General features: G+C 40.5%; 1 protein-coding gene across 5 annotated transcripts in view; it reads left to right on the top strand.

Moving 5' to 3' along the window:
- Positions 1-23,519, top strand: part of col16a1 (collagen, type XVI, alpha 1) — a 67,161-nt gene extending 43,642 nt beyond the window's left edge. For 2 of the 5 annotated variants that reach the window (XM_023431084.2, XM_023431085.2), the window contains 42 exons: positions 176-211; positions 1,042-1,149; positions 1,455-1,577; positions 1,661-1,714; positions 1,827-1,868; positions 2,274-2,309; positions 2,391-2,444; positions 2,566-2,634; positions 2,726-2,779; positions 3,159-3,185; positions 4,150-4,206; positions 4,538-4,582; positions 4,754-4,825; positions 5,601-5,654; positions 8,160-8,213; positions 8,398-8,517; positions 8,775-8,816; positions 9,084-9,155; positions 9,299-9,343; positions 11,104-11,148; positions 13,358-13,411; positions 13,504-13,557; positions 13,673-13,726; positions 13,816-13,860; positions 13,972-14,025; positions 14,117-14,152; positions 14,241-14,303; positions 14,392-14,463; positions 14,569-14,622; positions 14,771-14,815; positions 16,629-16,673; positions 16,906-16,959; positions 17,099-17,152; positions 17,252-17,302; positions 17,743-17,832; positions 17,973-18,008; positions 18,123-18,167; positions 19,309-19,503; positions 19,705-19,768; positions 19,966-20,142; positions 20,233-20,310; positions 21,381-23,519. In XM_023431084.2, coding sequence (XP_023286852.1) covers positions 176-211; positions 1,042-1,149; positions 1,455-1,577; positions 1,661-1,714; positions 1,827-1,868; positions 2,274-2,309; positions 2,391-2,444; positions 2,566-2,634; positions 2,726-2,779; positions 3,159-3,185; positions 4,150-4,206; positions 4,538-4,582; positions 4,754-4,825; positions 5,601-5,654; positions 8,160-8,213; positions 8,398-8,517; positions 8,775-8,816; positions 9,084-9,155; positions 9,299-9,343; positions 11,104-11,148; positions 13,358-13,411; positions 13,504-13,557; positions 13,673-13,726; positions 13,816-13,860; positions 13,972-14,025; positions 14,117-14,152; positions 14,241-14,303; positions 14,392-14,463; positions 14,569-14,622; positions 14,771-14,815; positions 16,629-16,673; positions 16,906-16,959; positions 17,099-17,152; positions 17,252-17,302; positions 17,743-17,832; positions 17,973-18,008; positions 18,123-18,167; positions 19,309-19,503; positions 19,705-19,768; positions 19,966-20,142; positions 20,233-20,310; positions 21,381-21,574 — 2,823 coding nt within the window. In that variant the 3' untranslated portion in view covers positions 21,575-23,519. The remainder of the gene's footprint in view (positions 1-175; positions 212-1,041; positions 1,150-1,454; positions 1,578-1,660; positions 1,715-1,826; positions 1,869-2,273; positions 2,310-2,390; positions 2,445-2,565; positions 2,635-2,725; positions 2,780-3,158; positions 3,186-4,149; positions 4,207-4,537; positions 4,583-4,753; positions 4,826-5,600; positions 5,655-8,159; positions 8,214-8,397; positions 8,518-8,774; positions 8,817-9,083; positions 9,156-9,298; positions 9,344-11,103; positions 11,149-13,357; positions 13,412-13,503; positions 13,558-13,672; positions 13,727-13,815; positions 13,861-13,971; positions 14,026-14,116; positions 14,153-14,240; positions 14,304-14,391; positions 14,464-14,568; positions 14,623-14,770; positions 14,816-16,628; positions 16,674-16,905; positions 16,960-17,098; positions 17,153-17,251; positions 17,303-17,742; positions 17,833-17,972; positions 18,009-18,122; positions 18,168-19,308; positions 19,504-19,704; positions 19,769-19,965; positions 20,143-20,232; positions 20,311-21,380) is intronic. The other 3 variants (XM_087169822.1, XM_023431088.2, XM_087169823.1) reach the window with 3 other exon arrangements.
- The last annotated feature ends 194 nt before the right edge of the window (positions 23,520-23,713 follow it).

Consider the following 23,713-nt stretch of genomic DNA (forward strand, 5'->3'; position numbering starts at 1 on the left):
GTTGGCTTCTGTCACCCCTCCCAATTACATGCTGTGTGCCTCTGTGGTTTGCTTTATGTCAATAGTTATTTTACCTGAATGGAAAGAGACTTGTACAGTACTTGCAGATGACTGTTGCAGAGTGTATGCATTTAACTGTTTGTTTTTGTATCTCACCTTCTACTTTCTTACACAGGGCCCGCCAGGTCTTGCTGGTGTAAAAGGAGACAAGGTAAATTTCCTGTTAAGGCCTCTTGCAGTCACTGCCTTACATAACCCATTGGATGTCCTGGAGGAATGAGACTATTTGGAGTCACCGTTGGCCTTTAGAGACAGTCAGACTTTCTTAACTAATTTGACATCGACTGGGACTGAGGATGTCTGCAGGAAAATTATCAAGCATGGTTTTAAAAAATATTTCTAGGGAACTCAGGCACTCCACCTCATTTCATCTCATACCAAGTCTGTCTTTTGGAACGTTCACATCACTTTACCCAAAAAGGGAAATAATTTTGCCATCAACAGAGCCAGGGGTCTTTAAATTACCTTGAAGCTTTTCCACAGAAATGGAGTCAGACAGTTACTGGAATACTGAGGCTGATTATGATAATCCATATTTTAGAGTTAAATGCATCTGGTACTGATATATCAGCTAATTGTTTTTTTATAACATAACACATCAGATCAGATCAGCCATTAATATTGGCCTGGTTGATGTAACCAGACCAGTATTACTGGCCTAACTGACTAAAGGATTTAAATATTTTAAATCATGCATTATTTACATCCATGTTTGCTTGTTAGCAGTATTCTTCTTCTTTGTTGGCACATTTCTTACGACCCCCAACAGTCAGTAAGCCTCATACCCTGAAACCAACAGCAGGCTTGTGTGTTGCATCGCCCTGTTCTTGTATGGTTGCACAACACAAAAACAAAATCCGAATCTACTTATAAAAACACTATTCCTTGGTGCTGGTAGTAAAATAATCCATCAGGTATTATTCGTGTCAGCATCGGGACATAGAAGTGTGTTCTTTTTTCATTGCATTTCAATTTTACTAGGGTGAACAAGGAGACCGAGGAGATAATGGATTTGATGGAGCTCCTGGAGCCCCAGGACTGGCCGGAGAACCTGGTCGGGATGGACTAATGGGCTTGAAGGGAGAGAAGGTACAGAGTGCCTAAACTCTAAAGTCAGATCAACTTAACTGTACTTTATTTTGCATCAGTTAGTGGCAGTATAAAAAGAAGCAGTAGTACCATGTCTGCTGCACAGTCCTTATCCCTTCCCACATGTGTGTGTGTGTGTGTGTGATAGAAATATAGTTGGGGCCATCCACTTGGGATGCCTGATTAGAGGTCATATATTAGATAAGACTGGTCACGTTTTTGGACCAATAATGGTTTCCAGTGGTTTAAATGGACACTGGTAAAATGGGAGTTTGATTTTTTGAAAATTTGTTTTATTTTCCCAGGGTGATGCTTGTACCAGCTGTCCTTCTCTGGGCACTGCAGTGGGTGATGGTGTAGCAGTGCCAGGCCCCAAAGGAGAGAGAGGAGACCCTGGTCCCCCAGGAGAAGGGAAGCCTGGCAAAAATGTGAGAGAATTGTGTATTTATTTACTTCTGGCTCTCTGGACTATGAGAATTACTAATCATCAAGTCACATGTTTTCTTTCCAGGGAAAACCAGGCTTACCAGGTGTGCAGGGACCTGCCGGGCCCAAAGGGAGCCAGGTATGAATGCCTATTTCTTTTATTATTATTGTTTATAAGTACATGCAGATGATTGTGTCTATTTATGTTTCACTGACAGATTCTAATCTGTGTCGTCTTGTGCCCCCTGTAGGGAGAAACTGGAGTTGCAGGAGTCGGCCTGCCAGGACCTCAAGTGAGGCTGATATGTCTATAAAAAGCACATCTGCATCAATTAAAAAAGTTTCATGTCAACAACTAATGCTGCGCTGTCAAACACAAAAGACACACAGCTCCTAGATGGATACAGTCCAGCAGTGATCTAACTAATGAACACCACATTCTCCTTTTATGTCAGCATTTAGACTTTTCCTGCCTCTCAGATCTAATCATAAAGTCACTAGGTTTTAAATAACCATCCAAAACTAATCCCCTCTCAAATCCTTTGATTCATCATGGAATCTTCACTTGATGCTTTGTTGACCTGGAGAAACCAGCCCTTCCCTACAACTCCACTGTAAAACCTCCTCACCACAAACTCCACGCTTTGTCTCCCATTCTTAATCTTCTTTTTGTTTGGTCTTTTTCATTTATGTCTTAGGGTGAAGAGGGACCAAGAGGGCTGCCAGGACTTGTTGTAAGTTTCATCCATATTTCCAAAGTCCTGCAATTTAAATCTACTTATTTCTAATTTGGTCTAAATTTGTGTTTTGTACAGGGACCTCCTGGAGTCACAGGATTGCCTGGCCCTATTGGCCCTGCAGGGGAAAAGGTAGCATAAAATAGAGTGGCGGAAAATCAACATATCATTGCAATATGCTATCAAATAAACCCTTTTCTGTTTGGCACAATGAAACTTTGAGACTTTCACAGTAGTTCTTTCTTGTTCATAGGGCTACAGAGGAGATGACGGGCCTCCAGGACCACAGGGGCCTGTGGGCATTGGAGTAGAAGGGCCCCCGGTAGGACATAAATGTATCTTTTTGCATGTGCATATTATGTCATGCTTTGATATTGTCAAACACTGTTTCCTTTTTACTTTTCCATCCACAGGGTAAAGATGGAACCCCTGGCTCTATGGGTTCACCAGGAGCTGATGGCAGACCTGTGAGTTGTCTTGTTTCTTTATTATCTTAAGCCTGAGTTTAATTTGCATGTTTTCATACATGTGCATCAGCAGCTCGAAGAGATGTTAGAGAAATTTAAGTAGCACACTTGAGTTGTTGCCTCTGTGTTGGCGTCTGTTCAGAGTTTTAATTTTCTTTGAGCTTCTTTGGGAATTGTCCTTGATTTAGGCATCATTTGTAACCAAGGATGTCTGCCTCTATCCATGGCAGAGGCAATGTCTGCTCCCATCTCATCCTCTGTCCCCTGATCTACACTCAGCTCACTGCCCTGTGAGCTTTCTTCTGGAACAACAAAGCAAGACTAACTAAGTGTTTGTGTGTGTGTCTTTGTGTGTGTGTGCTGTCTCCTTCTCTTGCAGGGACTTGATGGAGCTAAGGGGGACAAGGTAAGTCTACCGTTTTGTTTGGATGAAGGGATCTGGAGGGGTTTGAATATAAGGGGGTGGAACAGATGGTAATCACAAGAGATGGTTCAACACCCCCCTGCCCCCCCTGCTTTCGCCACACACACACACACACACGTGCTGGCACACAGATGCACATACCGGCCTCGGGGCACAGATAGAGTAGCAACAGAGGTGACAAGTGTACTGTTGCTGGCAGACAAGAGGAGTTTCAGGGCCTTAAGAGAGAGTGTGTGTGAGACTATTAATTACCGCATTCATCAGAGCCACCAGTCACTGTCACTGAGAGGGTGGAAGAGATGAAGAAGTGGTGGAGGCAGTGCTTAAGGGTTGGGAGGGGTGTAAGATATGGGACAGAAGCCTTTGTGATGAACAGATAAAGGGGAAGAATAAAGTTAAGAAAGAGACAAAAGATGAGAAAACTTAGAGAGAATGACCAAAAGAGGCAACACTTAGAGAGTCTTAAGAGCTGTAGCTATTCTGGGAAAGCTCATATATACTTGACTTAGATGTTACAGGAAAGATGTGAGTGCGAGTGTGTAATTGGGGATATCACGTTGTTACAGATTTTACAGGAATTACACCTTTTTTTTTTTCTTTTTTTTTTTGCATCAAAGCACCATACATTCATTGTTTCCTTGCACTACATTAAGGCTTCAGCGACAATTTCATGTAATGCAACGATTTTTGTTCATAAAGTGGTATAAAAGACATTCATAGCTCTCCATCCCCTGGAGTTATGAGTGTCTTCTTGATGGGTGAGATTTCAGGATTTAGCGAAACTGAACAAAAGAATCCTGAAAGCTAAGACTTCTGACTTTCTTACAGTACCAGGAGTGGTTTTAAAGTTGAATGAGGGCTCAGTTTTGCAGCCTTTGCTTAAAATTGTGCAAAGACTTTCACTTTAGCTTTTTTTTATGGGTCTTTTCTTTGATGTATATTTCAGGGTGAACCTGGAGTGTGCAACTGCATAACGTCGATGCACACAGGCATAGGCGGACCTGTGAGTACATGCTTGCAAACACATACACACTGGAAAAAAAAAAAAAAGAAAACACATGTAGATATACAATTTGTTTAATCTAGAGAATTGTTGCCTCACTACAGGAGGTGGATACATATTGATTTTTTTTAAACACTCTCTCAGAGGGTTTATTATGACTCCCCAGGTGACATATTGAGAATACCTATGTTCATGCTTCATTATTTCCTCTCTGCATCTTTCTGTTTTGACATTTGTTGCATTATTCTTAACCACACACTGTGTGCTTTCTGTATATCCTGTTTGTGTAAGCATCAGTGCTGCTCTGATTTTGACTACTTTTGCCCTCCAGGGAGCTCCAGGAACTCAAACAAACTCGTGGCAGCCCGGGCCTCAGGTCTGATCTGTCAACCAGCCGTCCTGTCTGATAACTTTGTTTGAAAGCTTTGTTTCACTTCTTTCCTTGCAAAGTTTCACGAAAAAAAAAAAAAAAAATCACAGAATTCTTCATTTGTGTTCGACTGTGAATGTGTAATGCCAGTTTTGGTCATGTCTTCTTATGTTTCAGGGCCCACCAGGACCTCCTGGGCCCCCTGGTCCACCTGGGCCACAGGGTTTTACTGGAAACCAAGGACTCCAGGTAACAGAAAGAGGGCAGTGAGGGAGTGGGGGGGCTCTCTTCAGTTCAACTCAGCAGCTGCGTCATCAGCCTGAATTGAACACGCTACATATGATAAAGACTTTCAGCTTGTGCATCTGGGGGACATAAATAAGGCTTTGATATGCTTTGCATCTTTAAGGGTCCATGATATGCATGGAGTAAATGCAGTATGTCGCTTAGTTTAAAACAGGCAAAGATAATTAGGATCAAATGGAAAAATGCACTAACTAATATGGTGCTTCAAGCTTAACCCATGTGGGAGGCAAGCTTCGGGAATGTCTGTCAAGACATAAACAGTTATTTGGAGGTCTGGTTTTAAATTTGAAAGTTAAAAAAATGATGCAGTGCTTATCCAAAGTACAAGTTTGATACATTTATGAACTTTGTAATTCAAGCAGACCTTCAAATAAAGTGTTGCTGTGCTACAGGAGTCAAAGGTGTAAGAAAGACATTAAATGTGGTGATGGTAACTGGATGGAAGAAGTCATGTCGATGATAAGGGGACATTTGTAATAATCGATGAATGCAAAATATTACTCAATGCAAATATATTGGATTTTTTTTTTAAATTCAGATTTCTTAATACAATCAGATTTTTGAGATTTTTAAAAATTTCATAAGATAGTTCAGGAGAGGGAACAGGTTTGATCATTTTGATCCTGACCCTTTGACTCTGCCTTGAGCACTGATGGAGATGGGAGTGGCTAGCCCTCGATTGGCAAAAGAGAAGTTCAACCTCAGTTCCTTCTTTCAGGGTATCCCCGGAAACGACGGGATACCGGGGAAACCGGGTTTGCCTGGATACATCGTAAGTAAAATTAGAGAGAAAAGGAGGAGAGGCGGCTGTTGTCTACTGACTAGAGGTCTGGGGGCCTCATGTATAAATGATGCAAAAGCACAAAATTAGTGTGTGTCAGGAAGTGGGATTTATTTTTTTTTAAAAAGAAGAAGAAGAAGAAAAGAACGTCCTGTTCTTCCATGTGTGCTCTATTTGATTTGAGAACTTTTAAGTCAGTTAAGGGAACAAAAAAGTAATGAACGGATAAGAAAAATTTGAGTTGTGTTATTTCTAAACACTTTCTAAAGATGTGTTTTTATTTCTTTCATAATTTCTTTCATACTGTATACCCCAACGCCGTAAAATTAGAGTAAGATTTACCCCTTTTAAATCATACATATTGAGCACAAATGCTGCGTTTGTGCTGTGTAAGGATGCCGCTGAGACCAAAGACAGAATGAGTTTGTTTTGTGTCACGCAACATTAAAAAGGGGTATGTTGGTATCTATTTATGGGTAACTGTGGGAGTGGACATAAGGTTTGTGCATATCCCTGCATATTTCATGATGACAGAGATGTATAACATGAAACATGCAGGAACCACTATATTTTTATATTCAGAGTTTTACTCTGTTGTGGATCTGGCCTCAGATCTTTTGTAACCTGCGACGGTCTCGTGTTCTTGTGGACAAAGTTAGTTTAGCGACAGTAGGTGCAAGGACACCATCAAAGTGGAGAGATGAGGTGGAGTGTGGTGAACTTATCTGTGGACAGTATTATGGTGTCAGTTTTGTTTCTTTCAAGTCTGATGATGGCTTAATTTCATTAAGGGAACATCAATGCTGATCTCTAGCCAGCACTCAAGGGGAACTTCACCTTCAGCACAAGAATTAAAGTAGCAGATTAATGGAGGAAAGGGAGGGACTGAAAGTTCAGCGGATGAGTGGAACAGATTTGACACTAATTTTACAGAAACTTTCTGCATAAAAGTGTCGATTGACCCCATATATTGTCAAGCAGCATCTCTATTATTAAAGTGACCACAGAGCGATACACATCATCGGTAAAAGGAAGAGATGCACTGAAATTTCCCTGCGTCATTGTGTAAGCTCTGACCTATTGCTGAATTGCTTAATACTCTTTCTCACTATAAGAAGTTTGACTAAAGTTGATAAGTTGGTGCCCTCTGCTATCCACATACTCACTTGCACATGCATGTTCCAGACCCAGTTTTGCCTCAGTGTTGCTGGATAAACCCATCAGTGCCTCTTTTTTTTTTTTTCATGTTTCTAGAGGTACAGTGTCACCCAAAGTCGCAGCGTAGCTCTCAGGACTCTGAAAAATTGCTTTGTCTTTGAAACATAACAGCATGCTGCTCAGAAAAATCACAAAGTTAGCAATTTGCTAACAATGCACCGTGACATATAATTATAGCGAACCTTCTTTTGAGCAAGCCGGTTAATGCACAAGGCCTTGCTCTAGCCCTTATAACGGCCAACAGCAGGCAGGATAAAATAGCCTGTCTAGCTAATGGCTGCAGTTTGAACAATGTCAAATGGGTTTGTAATGACTTTGAAACCAGGCCAGGTGCTATTGACAGACTCTCAGTGGAAAGGGTCCCACTGGTTTGATAGGCAGCTGACCGCCTTTCACAGTAAATGTAATTGGCCGTGTGGATTGAGCGGTTTAATTCACAACTCTTGATAAATAAACAGTGTAACTTCATATCTTCATTGTGGCATTTGTCTGTTTTTTTTTTTTTTTTTTTTTTTTTTTTTTTTTCAGTATATGTGTTTGTGCTTGTGGTTACGTATGTGCTGTATGTGTCCGCAGAGCCAGTTATACATGGTTGTTGTGCTTTTTCTTATTGAGACACTATTAATTTAAACTTTTCTGGTGCAGACTTGAGCCCCTATTTAATTACAGCTAAATGGCCATTACTGGACAAGGGTACTGAGGTTCTTTTTTTTTTTTTTTCCCCCAGTGTTTATCTGTCATTGTTTTTTAAAGTAATTTGCATTTCACACTCCAATAAAGTATCAACATATAGTGTCAACAGAGAACTGTTGGCATTCCAAGGTCCATGCAGACCAATGCTTGCTTGGACTATAACATTAAAAAAAAAACTTTTATTGACAAGTGAAATTTCTGACACTGAAACTTATTATACAGTTTGACTCTGCTGTGAGGGTTATATGCAATGCAGTGAGGGTATGGGGTGAGTATTTTAATATATAAATTGAAATTTTATAGAAATTATAAAATTAATTCTTAGTAGGAATATTATCAGAAATACAGATCAGGGTTTATGTAATGCACTATAAAATTCTTTGTAATTGTCGAGTAAGGTGAAAGAATTTTATTTTTAAGACTGAACTTATTATTAATCTTAATAGGGTGTGATGTCATTGTGAAATCCTGTAGTCCTTGAAGAAACCATACAGACACTGCAGTACATTGGGGAACTTTGTTTTGGTTTGTCGACGGGGAAAGAGAAGAGCCCATTTTGATCCTTTTCCCTGCCCCCTTTTGTAGAATCCCATTGGACCACACCAGCTGCCTCAAGACTCCACTGGAGGAGTAGAGGATGTAAGTTCATCAGTAAATTTATGCATTTTGGGTAATAGGGTTTATATTCAGTGACTTTCTGTGCTTTTGCTTTGCCAGTTTTTGGGAAGAACTGTTCAGCTTGTTTGTCCATCTCTCTCTCTCTCTTTATATATATATATATGTAAGTGTGTTTCTATGAGTGTGTGTGTACTTTATAACACAGGAAGACTGTGATGGGGGCTGCTCCCAAGGGTTGCCAGGGGTGCCGGGTCTATCTGGTGCCAAGGGTGAAAAAGGAGATCAGGGCAAGCCTGGTGTAACCCCCTTGGACAGCTGTGACAGGGTGAGACTTGGAGGGACTGGGACTTTCTTGTCAAAACATTTTCAGCTTCACTATATGATTCTCCAAATGCAGAATCATATGAAATGTCACTAATAGTGCAGTTAGTGTGTCATTGTGCTTCGATGAATGCACAATGACAATCCCTTATTTTGCAGTGTATTAGGTTTGCATGGCTTGATGTGAATAGTCCGTCTGACATATTACAATGCCAGCAGTGAAGCATTACTTTGATAACTTATTCTCTTGTCTGCTTGCAGTGTTTGGAGAGACTGCAGAGGGAGCAGGCGACAGAAGCAGTGGTCAGCTAAGATCATTGTCATATTCTGTAGATGATAATAATGATAATAATAAACTTTATATACCACTTTTCTTTACAAAGTTACAAAGTGCTACAAAAGAAATAAAACCAGACAAGGCAGATAAAATGAAAATAGGAACATGACACATAGGAAGTAAATACAGTTGATGAATAATATCAATAAAATGGTAGTAATCAGTATAAATAAATACATAGTCATAGAGTATTACATGCACATTCCCTGATATTTTATTTCTTTGGCTCATAGCGTGACCAATCATGCACAGGAACACCTGGGGTACCAGGAATGCCTGGATCACCAGGAATAAAAGGAGAGCCAGTGAGTCTGTCTCTGTTTTTTCATGTACATACTGTTCATTTGTTAGTAGAGTGCATGTGTGTTTGTCTGCCTTTGTGCAAATGTGCATATCCAAACAACTGCACAGACTTCAGGATCACCTTTCTCTCTGTATTTCACTACAGGGTACACGAGGTGAGAGAGGCCAAGCTGGAATACCAGGTAACATGGTAAGGCTTTATCTAAACTCCCAGAAAGCAAATTCTGACTCGAAACCTGAATATTTTGCCATGGTTTAATTGAAGAGAGATATTTTCCTGTTAAAGGTGGAGTAAGCCAAGACTGTTGACATTTGAACTCAACAGCAAAACAAATACACCCCTCCCTTTCTTTTTAGTACTCCTTCAGAAGCTCCACCCCCAATGACAATGACAAAATGGCAGAATCCAGAGCAAAACAAAGCATATATTATAAAACTTCATCAACAATTGACGTGCACACAAACATCTAAAAGCTAGCGAATTATTGTTTAGATTGTTTTTCAAAAATTACAGTGACACATGAGGTAGGTGTGTAGCTAATCTAACAAGGGAGGTAACTTTACCTAGTACAGCATTTAAAATTATACATCAATCCAAATAAATCCATTGTGAGGTTTCTGTGACTCTAAAAGCCTCCACATGTTGCACAGGCAAACAACAAGACAGAAAACTGTGGCCTTAGTCACTGCTGCAAAGCTAACATGCAGAGAGGATGAGGCAGTTTCCCATAACCAGCACACCAGCTGCAGACTGCAAAACTCTCCTGCTACTGGAGCTAACATCACACCAGCAACATATCTTGGCAAACTATAAACTAAGCCAAACGCTCATGGGTAGTAATCTAACACAAATGTGACACCAGTACCTGCTTGCTAACTAACCAGTTGGGATTAGCCACCACAAACATTTACAAGCAGGACAAAACAATACTGACCTATTGGCTCTGTGAAACACAGCAAAGCTAATGGTACCCACCTGTCAAGCAGAAAAAGAGCAGCCTCTACATTTGTTTCATGCCTTTTGAACTCTATGTATCTCCACCATAGCTGGACTGGCCATTGGGACTACTGGGACAAATTCTAGGTGGGCCGATAGACCATCAAAACATCCACCAAGTATTTACCGGCCTCGTCGGTCTCTGTCCCAGTGGCTAAGTCCATGGCTGAATTTCTTTCCTAGTTCTGATTCCAGGGTTTTAATGTCTCAGCAATATTAATGCGACTCTTTGCCCTCATGTGATCATACCACTTATTTTTCAATTTTTGATCTTCTTCCATCTCCTTTACAATTTCATTATGTTGTGGGGTATACGATGCTGTCACGCTGCCCCAGTACAGAACGCACAGCTTTTGCACCAAGAGAAGATAATCACTGAATTCGACAAAAAAGTGTGTTGGATTAGAATCACTTACTTGTAAGAAAAGAAAGCCGCAATGTGGACTCTTGTTTTGAAATTCTCATCTACTCTTTGGATGTGCCTACAGTACCCATTGGCAGATTTTGAAAGAAGTTTTCTTTGATGACATCTGATTCTAACTTACCACCATGAAGTATCCGTTCTCAACAGAGAATGAGAGTATAAAGTGCATTCTTTACATTAGTTTGCCGTTACTTCAGTGAGTGAAAAGATTTGATTATTTCAAGATTTTAGGACAGCACCATTAGGTTTTTGTCTCTCAAAGCTTTAGATATGGAGTGACTTGAGCAGAGCTTTCCATGAGCTCACAGAGCCCCCTACTGGTCCCAGTGAAAATGTTATGCAAAGTAGCCCAATCTTTTCATTACTGATTTATACCAACACATACAAGCTTTCTTGTGATACCTAGTTCACTTAATTGGGAGGAGCTGAAACCTGCTTTAATCAGAGGTGTAAATTGATTTTTTTTTTATGTTTGTTCATCTTGTCTCAGTTGTTTTAAAGTTTTACTTTCATGGTTTTCTGTCCACAGGGACCTCCTGGTTTCCCAGGTGAACAGGGTCGACCCGGTTTACCTGTAAGTATCATTCACAATTTCTTTAGATCTACTTGGATGCTACTCCTACTTGGAGTACTACTTCATTAGTGTGAAAATAACATAATCACAAGTCCTTTGTTCAAAATCTAACTTGAGTAAAAGAACAGAAGTATTGTCAAAGTACCTGTTGATGTTAATATATTATTATGACATTATTTAATTGTTATTATTGATGTGTCAGTGTGTAAGTAACATTTTACTGTTGTAGCTGGTCAGAGCAGAGCTAGTTTTAACTTCTTTCATTCAATTAAGTCTTAAGTCCAGTGATTCCCAACCAGCAAAGGGTCATGGTAAATACGGGGTGTAAGATTATCTGTTTGGTGGGAGTGTAGAAAAAACTAATTTCTACCACAGCAATTTTTATTCAAGTTTTTTACTTACTACTACGTTTTTAGACCACAAACTGTCTTAAATGGAACCGTCTCACAAGTTTAGAGGGGAGATGTTTCTTTGGTTACTGCAAACAGCTCCTGTACATCTGAAATGTGACAATAGACCCAGCTAAACACAATTTTTTGTCACAAGCCAAAAAGGTTGTTGTCCACTGGTTTAATTTTTAACGAGGCATAAATTCTGAGATATAACTAGTAACCATCGCTGTCAAATAAATGTAGTGGAATAAAAGCACAATAACTTTTCTGGAAATTTTGTGGCTTAGAAGTATAAAGCATGAAATGAAAATGCTAAGTACAGCACGCGAGTAAATGTACTCAGTTACTTTCCACCTTTGCTCTTACTGTCTTTATATTATCTGTGCCTCTCTTTCTTTGTGGCTTTTCATCTCAAATACGGATTAACTTTTAGATTAAGCAGCCCTAGATTATTCCTTCCTTGCCATCTCTCTATCCTCCCGCCTCTCTCCATGGCTCTTTAATGAAAGTTATTTCAGACGAGGAAATGATTTGGTTGTCTCTTTCTCCAGTTGTTCAATTACTCCCTTGTCCAAGTGATGGAGAGTAGGACTGCTGTGCAGCCAGAGCCCCTTTCCCCTCCTCTCTCTTCCTTCTCATACAGATTTATTTTTCTTAGGAGAATAGAGATGCTAAATGGATGAGCCATGTGAGCACTGCATGGAATCCATTTGCAGTCTAGTAGCACTTTATAGCAGGTGTTAGCTTCTGCTGGGTGCAGTGGTGTGTCTGTTTGTACTGTTTGTGTGAGAGAGGGAGAGAGGTGTAACCCTGCTGAATACATTACTCATATTCAGTGGTGTGAAGTTACTCACAATGATCAGCTGCTAATTAGTTTCTCCTCTGTGTGATCAATTAGTAATTATTTTTTTCTAATTTACAGCCTTCAATAATCACTCTCTTGTAAAAGCAATCACGCTACTAAATCTTGCATCTCACGCTGATATTCTTACTAGTTTTTGAAGTGCAGTTTCATCTATTAATTCTAAAAGGACAATTCACATTAATAAGAGTGAGGTAAACAGCTTACTTTCAGCAGCTCCCACTGTTTCAATATAATAATAATGATAGTGATGAGAGTAAATTCAGTTTCCTCTGACATTCTTTTATTTTCTCATTTTTCAAAACTTCTCTCCTTTCTTTTTCCCCAGCACTAATCTGTCTTAACGCTTGCAGCCACTGTTGCTAGGCGACAGATTACACTCGCACATGCATATTAATATTTACGTCAAATTAATAGACTGTGAAATATACGATTTCAATACATCGTGGGATCATTCTTTGTAAACTATACACACGACAAAAGTACAGTCTATATTTTGTTGCTTAGTAACTGCACCGATACACTGCTCGTTTTTCTTTGTTTTGTGTTTGTTTGATGAAAGAGCAGGGTCGTAAAGAGATAGATTTCTTAATCAAGTCTGCAGCTTTGTAAAAATTTGAGTAAGGAAGGAAGGAAGGTAAGCAACATCTGAAAATCATTATCCAGTTTTGAAAAAAAATTTTTTTAAAGAAATTGGATTGAGGATGCAGTGTTCAGCCTGTGGATATCAGCATCACAGAGCTAAATCACCATCCTGAAGCCTCATAGAAGTGTAGGGTAAAAAGGACAAAATCAAATGTAGGCATTTCCTAAGGGAGATGATCCGAGCCAGTTAGCTGTTTCCTCTCTTTGATATTGACTTGCCTCGTCCTTGGTTCATTTCTACCTCTTCCTGACATACATATCATATCGTGTCCTTCATTCTCTAATCATTCTTCACTCCTGTCATCCTCAGGGTCAGCAGGGTGAGCGAGGGGAACCTGGCCTCCCAGGATCGAAGGGCGAGCAGGTAACTATCTGCCAATCAATTTCGTTGAAATTATAACATGTAGAAAAATAATTGCTTTGTCTGTATGATTGATTGTATGATCTTTACCTCAGGGCCCTCCTGGGACGTCAGGCTACCCAGGAACCATGGGACCACCTGGACTGCCTGTAAGTTACTCTTGACGCCTCATTATAACTATGGGATTGACAACAAACTTGCAGCTTTAATGGTGGTTACATTGATGTGAGCTGACATTGATTCACTGCCTATTTTATTTGTCAGGGGCTGAAGGGTGAACGTGGGAGCCCAGGAAGCAGTGGTCAGAAAGGAGAATCAGTAAGCCACTACACCAGCAGTTATCTAATACACAATGAATCTGCAGCTTGTGTTGTATATTACTGACTATATTTCCTTCCCTTCTGCAGGGTCCTCCTGGTAACCCTGGGTATCAAGGACAGGCTGGCTCACAGGTCAGTGCATCATCATAAATTCTGCTTGGCAACATTTCAAGTCTGGCTTCTTCATTTATCATTGAAAAGTTCAATAACTACTTCATAATTTGAATCAATCTGTGTCTACAGGGTATCAAAGGAGACACAGGACCAGCAGGGCCTGCTGGTGCCAAAGGGGATCAGGTATGTAATACATGTTGTACACATACTAGACAAATGTGACTATTAGGAAAAAAAATAATACATAGTTATATGTTACTCCTTTTATTTCAAGGGTTTCCAAGGACAATCAGGCTTCCCAGGACCACCGGTTTGTAAATGCTTTAGCTTCTCTGTAGCAAATTGTTCTTTTGCAATGAGTGCAGGGACTTAACAAATGGTACTGTCTGTATTTTTAGGGTGCACCGGGTCCCGCCGGCAAACCTGGAAGGGAAGGGCTCCCTGGGCTCAAAGGTGAAAGAGTGAGTACAAAGCACACATTCACCTGCTTCTGTTTTTCTTCCCATTCAAAATGATCATCTACTGTACTGAAGATTCCTACTTTCAAAGGGAAATGATGGTGTTCAAGGGTCTCAGGGATCATCTGGACCCCCAGGTCGACCAGGCTCCCCAGGATTGATGGTACAAGTATTTTATATCACTGTATATTATTCAGGTTTTACATACGGTATGTGTGAACTGTATACAGTTCAGAATCTTCATCTGTCTCTATTTTTGCATCGAAAGGGCCCCCCTGGCATTCTAGGAATGGATGGGAAAGATGGTAAACCAGGGACGCGGGTAAGTCACATACATGCACCACTTGGGGGGGACATGCCCACACACATGCAGAATATCCAAAAACACTATTTAGTAAAGCTATAGTCTGTATAGTGAAAGATATGCGTATATTAGTTGACTTTTGACACTGGCTATTTTTCGTTGTCAGGGAGAGACAGGCCCTCCAGGCCCTGCAGGACCAAGAGGAATCCCAGTGAGTATCATCATTGACATGACCATTTGATTCTTTATCTATGCAGTGCAGAAAACAACATGAATTAGACGTGAGAAGTATCATGCTGTATATATGCATGAGTATAAAATGGTATCCAAATGAGCTTTTAACACTTTGGACGGAATGACTCATGTTTGTATGAATAATTAGTGATATCTAATATCTCCTGTGAGCAAGTATCACAGTAGATATTCACAGTCACACAATTAAAATGACAAAAAAAAGCCTTTATGTCATGATGAGTCTAAACCGGTTTCTTCAGTCACGCTGGCTTCATGGCCCTATGGTTGGTAATGTCAGTTGATCTGTCTGTCAGTGGCCCACTTTGTTCAAGGTTGAAATATCTCAACAACTATTGCATGGATATTCATGATCCCCACAAGATTTACCCTCCTGATTTTAGTGATCCCCTGACATTTCCTCTAGCATCACCAGGATCTTTTCCCTTATCCTGTGAAATATCTCACCATCTACAAGATGGTTTTGCAAAAATTTTTGCACCGACAATCATGGGCCCAAGAGGATTAAACCTGATTACCTTGATGATCCTCTGACATTTCCTCATCATGAGATTAAGATTTTTGGTATTAAGTGAAATGTCTCAACAGCTGTTGGTTGGATTGGCATGACATTTGGTATAGATATCCACGATTCCCTAGACAATGAACCATAATCACTTAGGTGAACCAAACCCCCCCCCCCCCCCCCCCCCCCCCAGTGACTCCAGCAGGTCAATGTTTTCACTTATCGTAAGAAATGTTGTAAATGACTCCATGGATTGGCACAAAATTTGGTAGAGACATTCATACTCCCTTACTTACCGCCATCAGATCACATTTTTTATTTGTCTAAAACTGGTTTGTGGCCAAATACCTGCAAAGCTAATGACATTTCCATCATGCACATTAGTTTGTGTTTAGTGCTTCTTCAGTTAAATGTTAGCAGTTAGCTCAAAGCCTAAGTACATCCTCAAAAAAACTGCTAGCAAGGCTGTAGTCTTGCTAAAGCATGAACTTCTTGACAGATAAATGTAAATGTTGTGTTCATCTTGGTATTCACATCAGGAATGCGCTCATTATTTTTTTCACATACAGTAGCTTGTTTGGGTAGATTGGATACGGTAGGCAGACTTTTTCTACAGTGCATTAGAATGACATTACCATGGCTCACCTTCAGACTCTACTAGTATGCAAATCAGACTGTATGACTAAACCTTCGTCACTGAAAGCCTATCCAAAGCTCTTTATGGAGAGATGGATTGACAGAGGTGGGTGAATTGTTTGTGATCTTGATATGGTGCTTTGCATATGCGTAGAGAAGTCTCTAGAAAGCTGTGATCGTCTTAATTCTTGGCCGTTATGTAGTTTCACCAACAGCAGCCTATGCAAATTAGCATGGGCTGTAGCTCATGATATTTCACTCACTTCACCCGTAATGTCATAGATGTCTCTGGTGATGGGACCAAATTTGAAACTTCTAAGCTTCCTATCTTCTACTCAGATCTTTCTAACTCTCTGTCTTGTATTTCGACACGGCAGAGATGGTGATATACACACACACACACACACACACACACACACACACACACACATTGTGAAGAAATGAGTAGCTGCCTCTCTCCGTCCCTCCATTTCTTTTTTATTTCTCTCTCTTACTCCCTGTATCTCAGTTGTGTTCGACCCAAGAGCAGGTATTCAAGATTTCAAAGACATGTCTGCCTGTTTTTTGGCAGCCTCAACTTTGTGAATTTTGATACTGTACCAGTCTCATACTCTTTGATGTCTCTCCTCAGGGATTCAAAGGGAAAACTGGCCATGTTGGTTTCCCTGGACAGAAGGTTAGCCAACAACTCACTGCTTTACCATCACACTATGTCTGTCTGTTTGTCCACTCATTGTTGCTGTTTGTTGCTTGTTCATTAAACCAAATTGTTTTATCAAGATCATATTTATGAAAACGTCTGGGTTTTATCACTGCGCTCCCTTGTTGTTTTGGCTCTCCACTAGTAGAGTGATGCATTCCACCCATGCTCCCTCTATTACTTTTTCATTACTTTCTCATCCTCTCAGGGTGAAGCTGGACCTACAGGTCCACCTGGAGCACCAGGCAGACCGGGACATGAGGTGAGTATATTCTGTCTTCTACCATTTTCTTCTATCAATCAGGATAAACATTCACATCGAGAATCTATGTACACAAGCCCATATATCAGAGTCAGTGTAACCCTGGAGATCAATAAGGTGCATTTTGTGACCTTTCCAGGGTGATCCCGGTACCCCAGGAGCTCAGGGGCGACCTGGACCCTCCGGCCACATTGTAAGTTCACTGCTCTTTTAACCTTATATTGTGTATGTCTGTCTCTCTATGAATATAGTAAGTGTGTTAAACTTGTATGTGTTTACTTTCCCCCATCAGGGTTCTACAGGTCCAGCTGGACCTCCAGGACCTCCTGGTCCATCAGGAGTGGTAAGAGAAAATGCTGTATATATCAAGACTTGGATGATTAAATTAGATTAATTGAATCTTTAATGATCCCAAGGGGGAAAATGGGTTGTTTCAGCAGCTGAAAAAGTCAGGAAAGATAAACAAGCGAGTGCGAGGGACGACAAATAATACAAACATTAATTATGATTACTGTAAATAATTACAGAAGCTAAACACTTAAAAAAAGAAAATAAATGACCAGAGATAAGGATTGTGGAAACTTAATTTAAAGATCCAGGAGTTACAATTATTGTGCCTTAAAAAAGTGTCAAAATTATGTATTATGTGCTTGTATGTTTTTGCTGTATGTGTGTGTGTGAGAGAGGATGAAACAAGACACAATTGAAATTCTGTGCTGCTGCCAAAAGTGCAAACAATAGACGAGAATCTAAATTCAAAATCTTTTCTCCTTCGCTTTCCAGGGAATAAAGGGAGATAAAGGCCAGTCAGGTGAGAGAGGACTCCCAGGGATGGTAGGACCCCCAGGACCTCCTGGACACCCAGGTTCCATGGTTAGTACCTCACAAAATGTGTCTACTTCCAAATGAAGTCCCCAAAATGAAGTAAATTTTATGATTTATCATCCAAGCTGCTAGCATGCCAATATATCTCACTTAACCTTTTTTCCTCCTGCTTTGACTTTGTCCTTTAGGGTGAGCCAGGCAATGATGGCGCTGCTGGTAAAGATGTGAGTAATGTCTGGGTGTGGTGTTTGTCCCCATTAGAGGATAATGGAGAGAGATCGATGTGGTGATGTGTATATTTCATTCCTTGATGGATATTTCTTTCTTTGTTTTGACAGGGAGCGGCAGGACTACCAGGGGACAACGGGCAGCCAGGTCAGAAGGTAAGAGCTGACTCAGCGTGGTACCGTACATTCTGCTTTTGTGTGGGTGTGTATTGACAAGCCGAGCATCAACCATCCATTACCTATACAGACCATCTTAATACAGCGAGAAGCCCCCCCTTTTCCTCTCGCTTTTAGCTCAGGGAGACTCAGGTTTGCGCTCCATGGTGCTGAACACACTTGCTTCCTCCATTTCTGCCCACTCAGCACCCGCACTTAACACAGTCATCAGTTCACTAACCCTCTGACCCTCCCACCGACATCTTCTTTCCTCCTCACCCCACTTCACCCCTCTCCAAACTGGCAGCCGGCCGCCTGCTAGCCTTCTGTGGCTACAGAGCCTGTTGGATCCCTCCTAAGGCACAGGCATAGAGTACTGTAGGTGGATACAGTGATAAAGTTATTCTCCTGCCTCTGGGATAATGCTATTAAGCATGAGGGGAGATGCTAGATGAGGCTATTTGTCACACTGACAGGACAGCATTGTCAGGGTTTTAGCTGCACAGAAGGGGAGAACAGAGGAGAAAGACAAGAACGGACTCCTCTATTCTTCTCTATTTCAAGGGCCGCTTGTCTATCGGTGACATGTAAACATTAGACGTCCATTATGGGCTGCTTTGTCCTCGATAAATCACTGTCGCTAATGTTGCAGTGCTGTGTGTGTTTTTTTTTTTTTTTTTAAATGTATTTACACAACCTGAATGGTGGGCTGCCTCTGTTGTGCAGAAAGTGATAAAGATGTGGCAAAAAGCTGACTTGAAGGCCTTAATGATGTGTCTCAAAATTAGCCATTCATAATTTAACCATCTCCTGGCTTTAGCTTCATGTTTAACATACAGGCATGAGAGTGGTATCAATCTTCTCCTCTAAACCTTGGCAATAAAGCAAATATGCTTGTTTCCCAAAATGTACTTTTTTTTCAAAGTAAGGTCAAATTACATCAATGACACATCATTTCTTCAAAGCAGTTGGATAACAGAGAGTTTTAGTGAGTTATAATAAGTGGTGTGTTAAGGATGGAAACCAATGCCAATGAACACATAGAGATAATGTAATGAATATTGAATTTTATCCAATCTGTAATAAAGGTAACATGACTAATTTTCTTTTATCCACTACCTTATGTGTGGCTTTCTCTCAGGGTGAGCCTGGGGCCGCAGGCCAGAGGGGTCCTCCAGGGGAGAGAGGCAGACCAGGACCTCCTGGTGGTGGAGCTTTCCACTCCAAAGACGCACAGCCCATGATAGGCCCAGTCGGACCCAGAGGGGAGAGGGGAAGCCCAGGCTCATCAGGGGCCCCCGGGCTCCCTGGACCTCCAGGGTCACCAGGAAATGATGTGAGATGCAGCTTCGCTACCCTTAACAGCACAGTGTCTAATTTTTATTTTATTTTTAACTTTTAATCAGCTCAATCAGTGTAGTGGCCAGAGGCACTCACCGACTCCATCTGCTCTTTTGAATAATGAATTTTTTAATTATCTACCTTATTGATTAATGTTTGCTGTTTTGTTTTTCTCTTTTTTTTTCTACTGTCACAGGCTGTAGTCAATTATGATGAAGTCAAAAACTTCATCAGACAGCAGGTCATTAAGATCTTTGATGGTGAGGACATTCGCTAATCTCTGGAACTGTTGGATGAATGTTTACTGTACATAATGCTACAATTTCAACACTAGAGCAATGTTTTATCTTCAGATGCTTATCTCTCTTTCAAAGAATGTATTCATTTTTCCTCTGGGACACCGCAGCTCTTACCACTGAGAAATCATTGTTTGTTATTGCATGTTTCTCCTCCCCAGAGAGAATGCCCTACTACATGTCGCGCATGCAAATGCCAGTAGAGATGGTAGCATCCCCAGGTCGGCCTGGGCCCCCAGGGAAAGATGGTTCTCCAGGTAATCCTGGGCTTCCGGGTTCTCCTGGCCTCCCAGGACAGATTGGCAGACAAGGCCGACCAGGATCCCAAGGACCTCCAGGTGAACCTTTTACTCATAGCACCATGACAGTTATGTAAGTGTCATTGTTAACTCAGGGTAAACTCTTAAATTGTGGCTCTCCTTCTGCAGGACCACGAGGACCACACGGAGAAAAGGGAGACAAGGGTATTGGAGAGATGGGAGATGTAGGACCTCCAGGAGCACCAGGTGATGTACCCCACTAAGTGGCAGCCATTTAGTCTGAGCAAATCATCAGTGACATGGGACAGCCTTTAGAGAATACACTATGATTTATTTCACATGTGAATTGTAATTTCAGTCATTCCAGTCGCAGTAAACAACTGTGGCATTTGTTAAGGCACTTACATTGACTGTTATTCACAATGTTTTACACACAAGTGCAAGCTGCACCTGATGCTAAACCCTTGGCTGGCAGTATTGGCTAACATTATATCACGTAAATGATGCTCATTACTTAAAAAGTTTGTGTTGTTGTAAATTGCCAGCATGATGAAAGTAACTCTTCATCATTTCTAAATTGTCTTAATTAAAATTACCAGGCTAGTAATCAGCCAAATCAAAATCTCAGATCCCTTAATCATCACAAAGTTCAGATAGCATTTGCTAAATTATCAAATTAGCATCTGCACTTTACTTGGAGCAGCTTATTTCATTTGGGTTCACAAGTACTTTTGTTTGAAAAACCAACCACGCACGTTTGTCTCATGTGTCCCTCGTGTTCCCCTGATAACCAGACACGATAATACCTTTACACATTTTTTTTCTTGGTATATAGAATTTTTTGTATAAAATCTTAATCTTGTGTCATATGTTGTATTTGTGCTGCAGTGTTACATGGCGACACATATGGAAGTTGTATTACACATGGATTAAAATAAAGCTTCCAAGGATTAGTTCCACATTTTGGTTATTAGCTGTTTTGCTCAGTGTTACATGAGACTATTTTTACAGCTGTCACATCTGTACACATAAAGGCCATGAGGAGGAAACAGCTAGCCTGGCTCTGTCCAGCACCTCTTAAGGCCATGAATTAACATGCTTTGCCTTGTTTGTTAAATCCATACAAAGACACAAGGGAAACAATGTCAAATTGTTATTTTATGAGAGCAACTTTTGGCATATTTCACCATGTGCTGTCAGAGTTTTGTTGGTATTCTCATCTAATTCTTGGCTAAAAAGTAAATTATTTTTGAATATTTCCTCTGTAGGGTTAAAGACTAATTATTATATTCCTTCTATTTTCTTTATTCTTTCAGGTATCCCAGGCCCTCCTGGCTATGGTAAGATGGGTCCCCCAGGTCCTGTTGGCCAGCAGGGCGTTCCTGGGATCCCAGGACCTCCTGGACAGACTGGTACAAAGGGAAAGGATGGCCGGTGTAATCCTGGAGACTGTATGAGCCATCAAGTAGAATACAGCCCCAAGGGCCCACCTATGAAGGGCCCCTGGTAGAGGGCAAGAGGTGATGGAGGAGAGGGGCTGGGTGGAGGGGCTGAAGCAAAGACACTATGGAAAAGACAAAGCCAAAGGCCATGACCCAAAGTTATTGAATTTGATGATATAAAGGAGCAGCCACTGTTGTTGAGTTGTATAAATGTACCCACACAGGTTTGTACTATAGTTCTGAGCAAAAATCCACAATTTTGTTCTAAAGGCCCCACTGGAACTGAGGCCTGCAAAGACGCACCAGCAGCACATTTTTATTGCACCATTCCTTTTCCCTATGAATGCCAATTCACTGCTATATTACTGCCTCTTATTTTCTCACTGTGTTTCACTCCTTTTGTACATTTTCAAACAACCCAGGGGAGGTGACAAGAATCACAATATGTATTTTCTTCTCCTTGATTAATTCTGGCCTCTGTTGTTTTTGTTTTTTTCCTTTTGTTTTTTCTTCTTTTCATTTTCTAAATCTGTAGGAAGAGAATACACACAATTATTGTAGCACTTTGCTTCCACCTCCCATATCTTTGTTCCTTTGTCACAGAATCCCATTCGAAGAGCATCCCATGCATTTCTAATATTCTGTCTCAGTGCCTGAGGTGTGATACATATTCGAATTTGACTTGTAAGAGAATATCCCTAGAAATGCATTTCAGTTCTGTGGCAACAGAAGTCAAAAACTTGCATTCATACCTTCTTTGATGGATTGACTGTTTTGTATATATTTATATTTATATATATAGTGGCTTTTGATACTTTTTGATAAAAGGCATACGCATGTTTAGCCACGTATTTTTTACTGTCAAATGTTATACGGCAACAGAAAAAAATGCCAAAGGGATATTTTTCTAAGTTCTATAAGCTTTCAAAAGGAATAATATGTTCAGTAAAAGACAAATTATTTATAGAAGAAAATTGCGCTTACATAAGAAAGCATATTGGCTTTGTCATTATTTTGCTAAACTTCATTTTGTGTAATTTTAACTCCAGTCTGTTAGGAAATGCAGCCATTTTAAAGCATCTCATCTCATTTTATATTCCAAAGTAGCTGTAATAGCCATCTGTCTGCTTCACAAGGCACTTGTTTAAGAAAATATGAGCAATAATTGAGCCTATTCACCACAGGTACTGTAATACAACACGCTGAGTACAGCCATCGAGAATCGCATGTAAAAATGAGGAAAATGTTTGGAAAAGCATTACATATGGCTTTTTTTGTGTGAAATGGTGCTGTATTTTGGGGTTTTCTATCTATTGTTTTTGTCACTTATATATTTGGAAGTCTCTGGAGTTTTAAATCATTACCATCTCTTACCATCTACATTGGCAGTTTAAAACTATGAACCGTGGTCAGACTTTTGTTAATCACAAGCTAACCCATGGGAAATATTAAGCTTAACACTGCGTTTCAAAGAGGCTTTATCATGTGGTTATCATAACCTGTGCTGTAACACTATTCAAATTCTGTTTTTCATCCGTGGATGGTTTATGAGACAGTGGGGCCCCTGGGCACAAACATGTAAAAGACCCCCCACCTCTTAGGAGCACATCCAGAGTAAAGTCAAAGTTGTGTGCCTTTTTGCAGTTGTTTTCTCTCTTTGTGGTTGGTTAATGTATTTTTGTTGTGGTTTAATGTTTCTTTATGGTCGATTTGTGTCTCTTTGTTGATGGTCTGCATTGCTTTGTGGACTTTTGTGTCTCTTGTGGTTGTTTTGTGCCCCTTTTGTGGTTGTTTGATTGACTCTCTAACAAGAAATGTTAACTGTCACTTCAAACAGAGGTTCTGGCCCAAGGGCCCACTGACCTCTTGTGTCCCGGCAGGCCCGTTCAGCAATCCATCAACTCTACCTGTGCATGTGTCGCTTTACTGTCATTGTTGCAAAATCCGATGTGCATTATATATGTTGTTTTATGAAACATTTGAGAAAAAAAAACATACATTTTGAAAGCAGAATTGCACAAGTGTGGTTGTTTTTCATTGCAAGAAATGTATAGTCTCATTAGTGCGGTGGAACTTTTTGCCCTTGGTGCTGCATGAATGTTGACAAAAGCTGAGCAGCTGCAGCTTTGGAAGCATGGGAGTTTATTTACATGCATGAATTGGTATGATTAAAGATATGGAATTTGAGAAATGAAAAGGAAAGGAGC

The sequence above is a fragment of the Seriola lalandi genome, unplaced genomic scaffold (genome assembly GCF_002814215.2).
Source record: "Seriola lalandi dorsalis isolate HSWRI2012SDOR001 ecotype SW California unplaced genomic scaffold, Sedor1 jcf7180002054916, whole genome shotgun sequence".
Taxonomy (NCBI): Eukaryota; Metazoa; Chordata; class Actinopteri; order Carangiformes; family Carangidae; genus Seriola; species Seriola lalandi.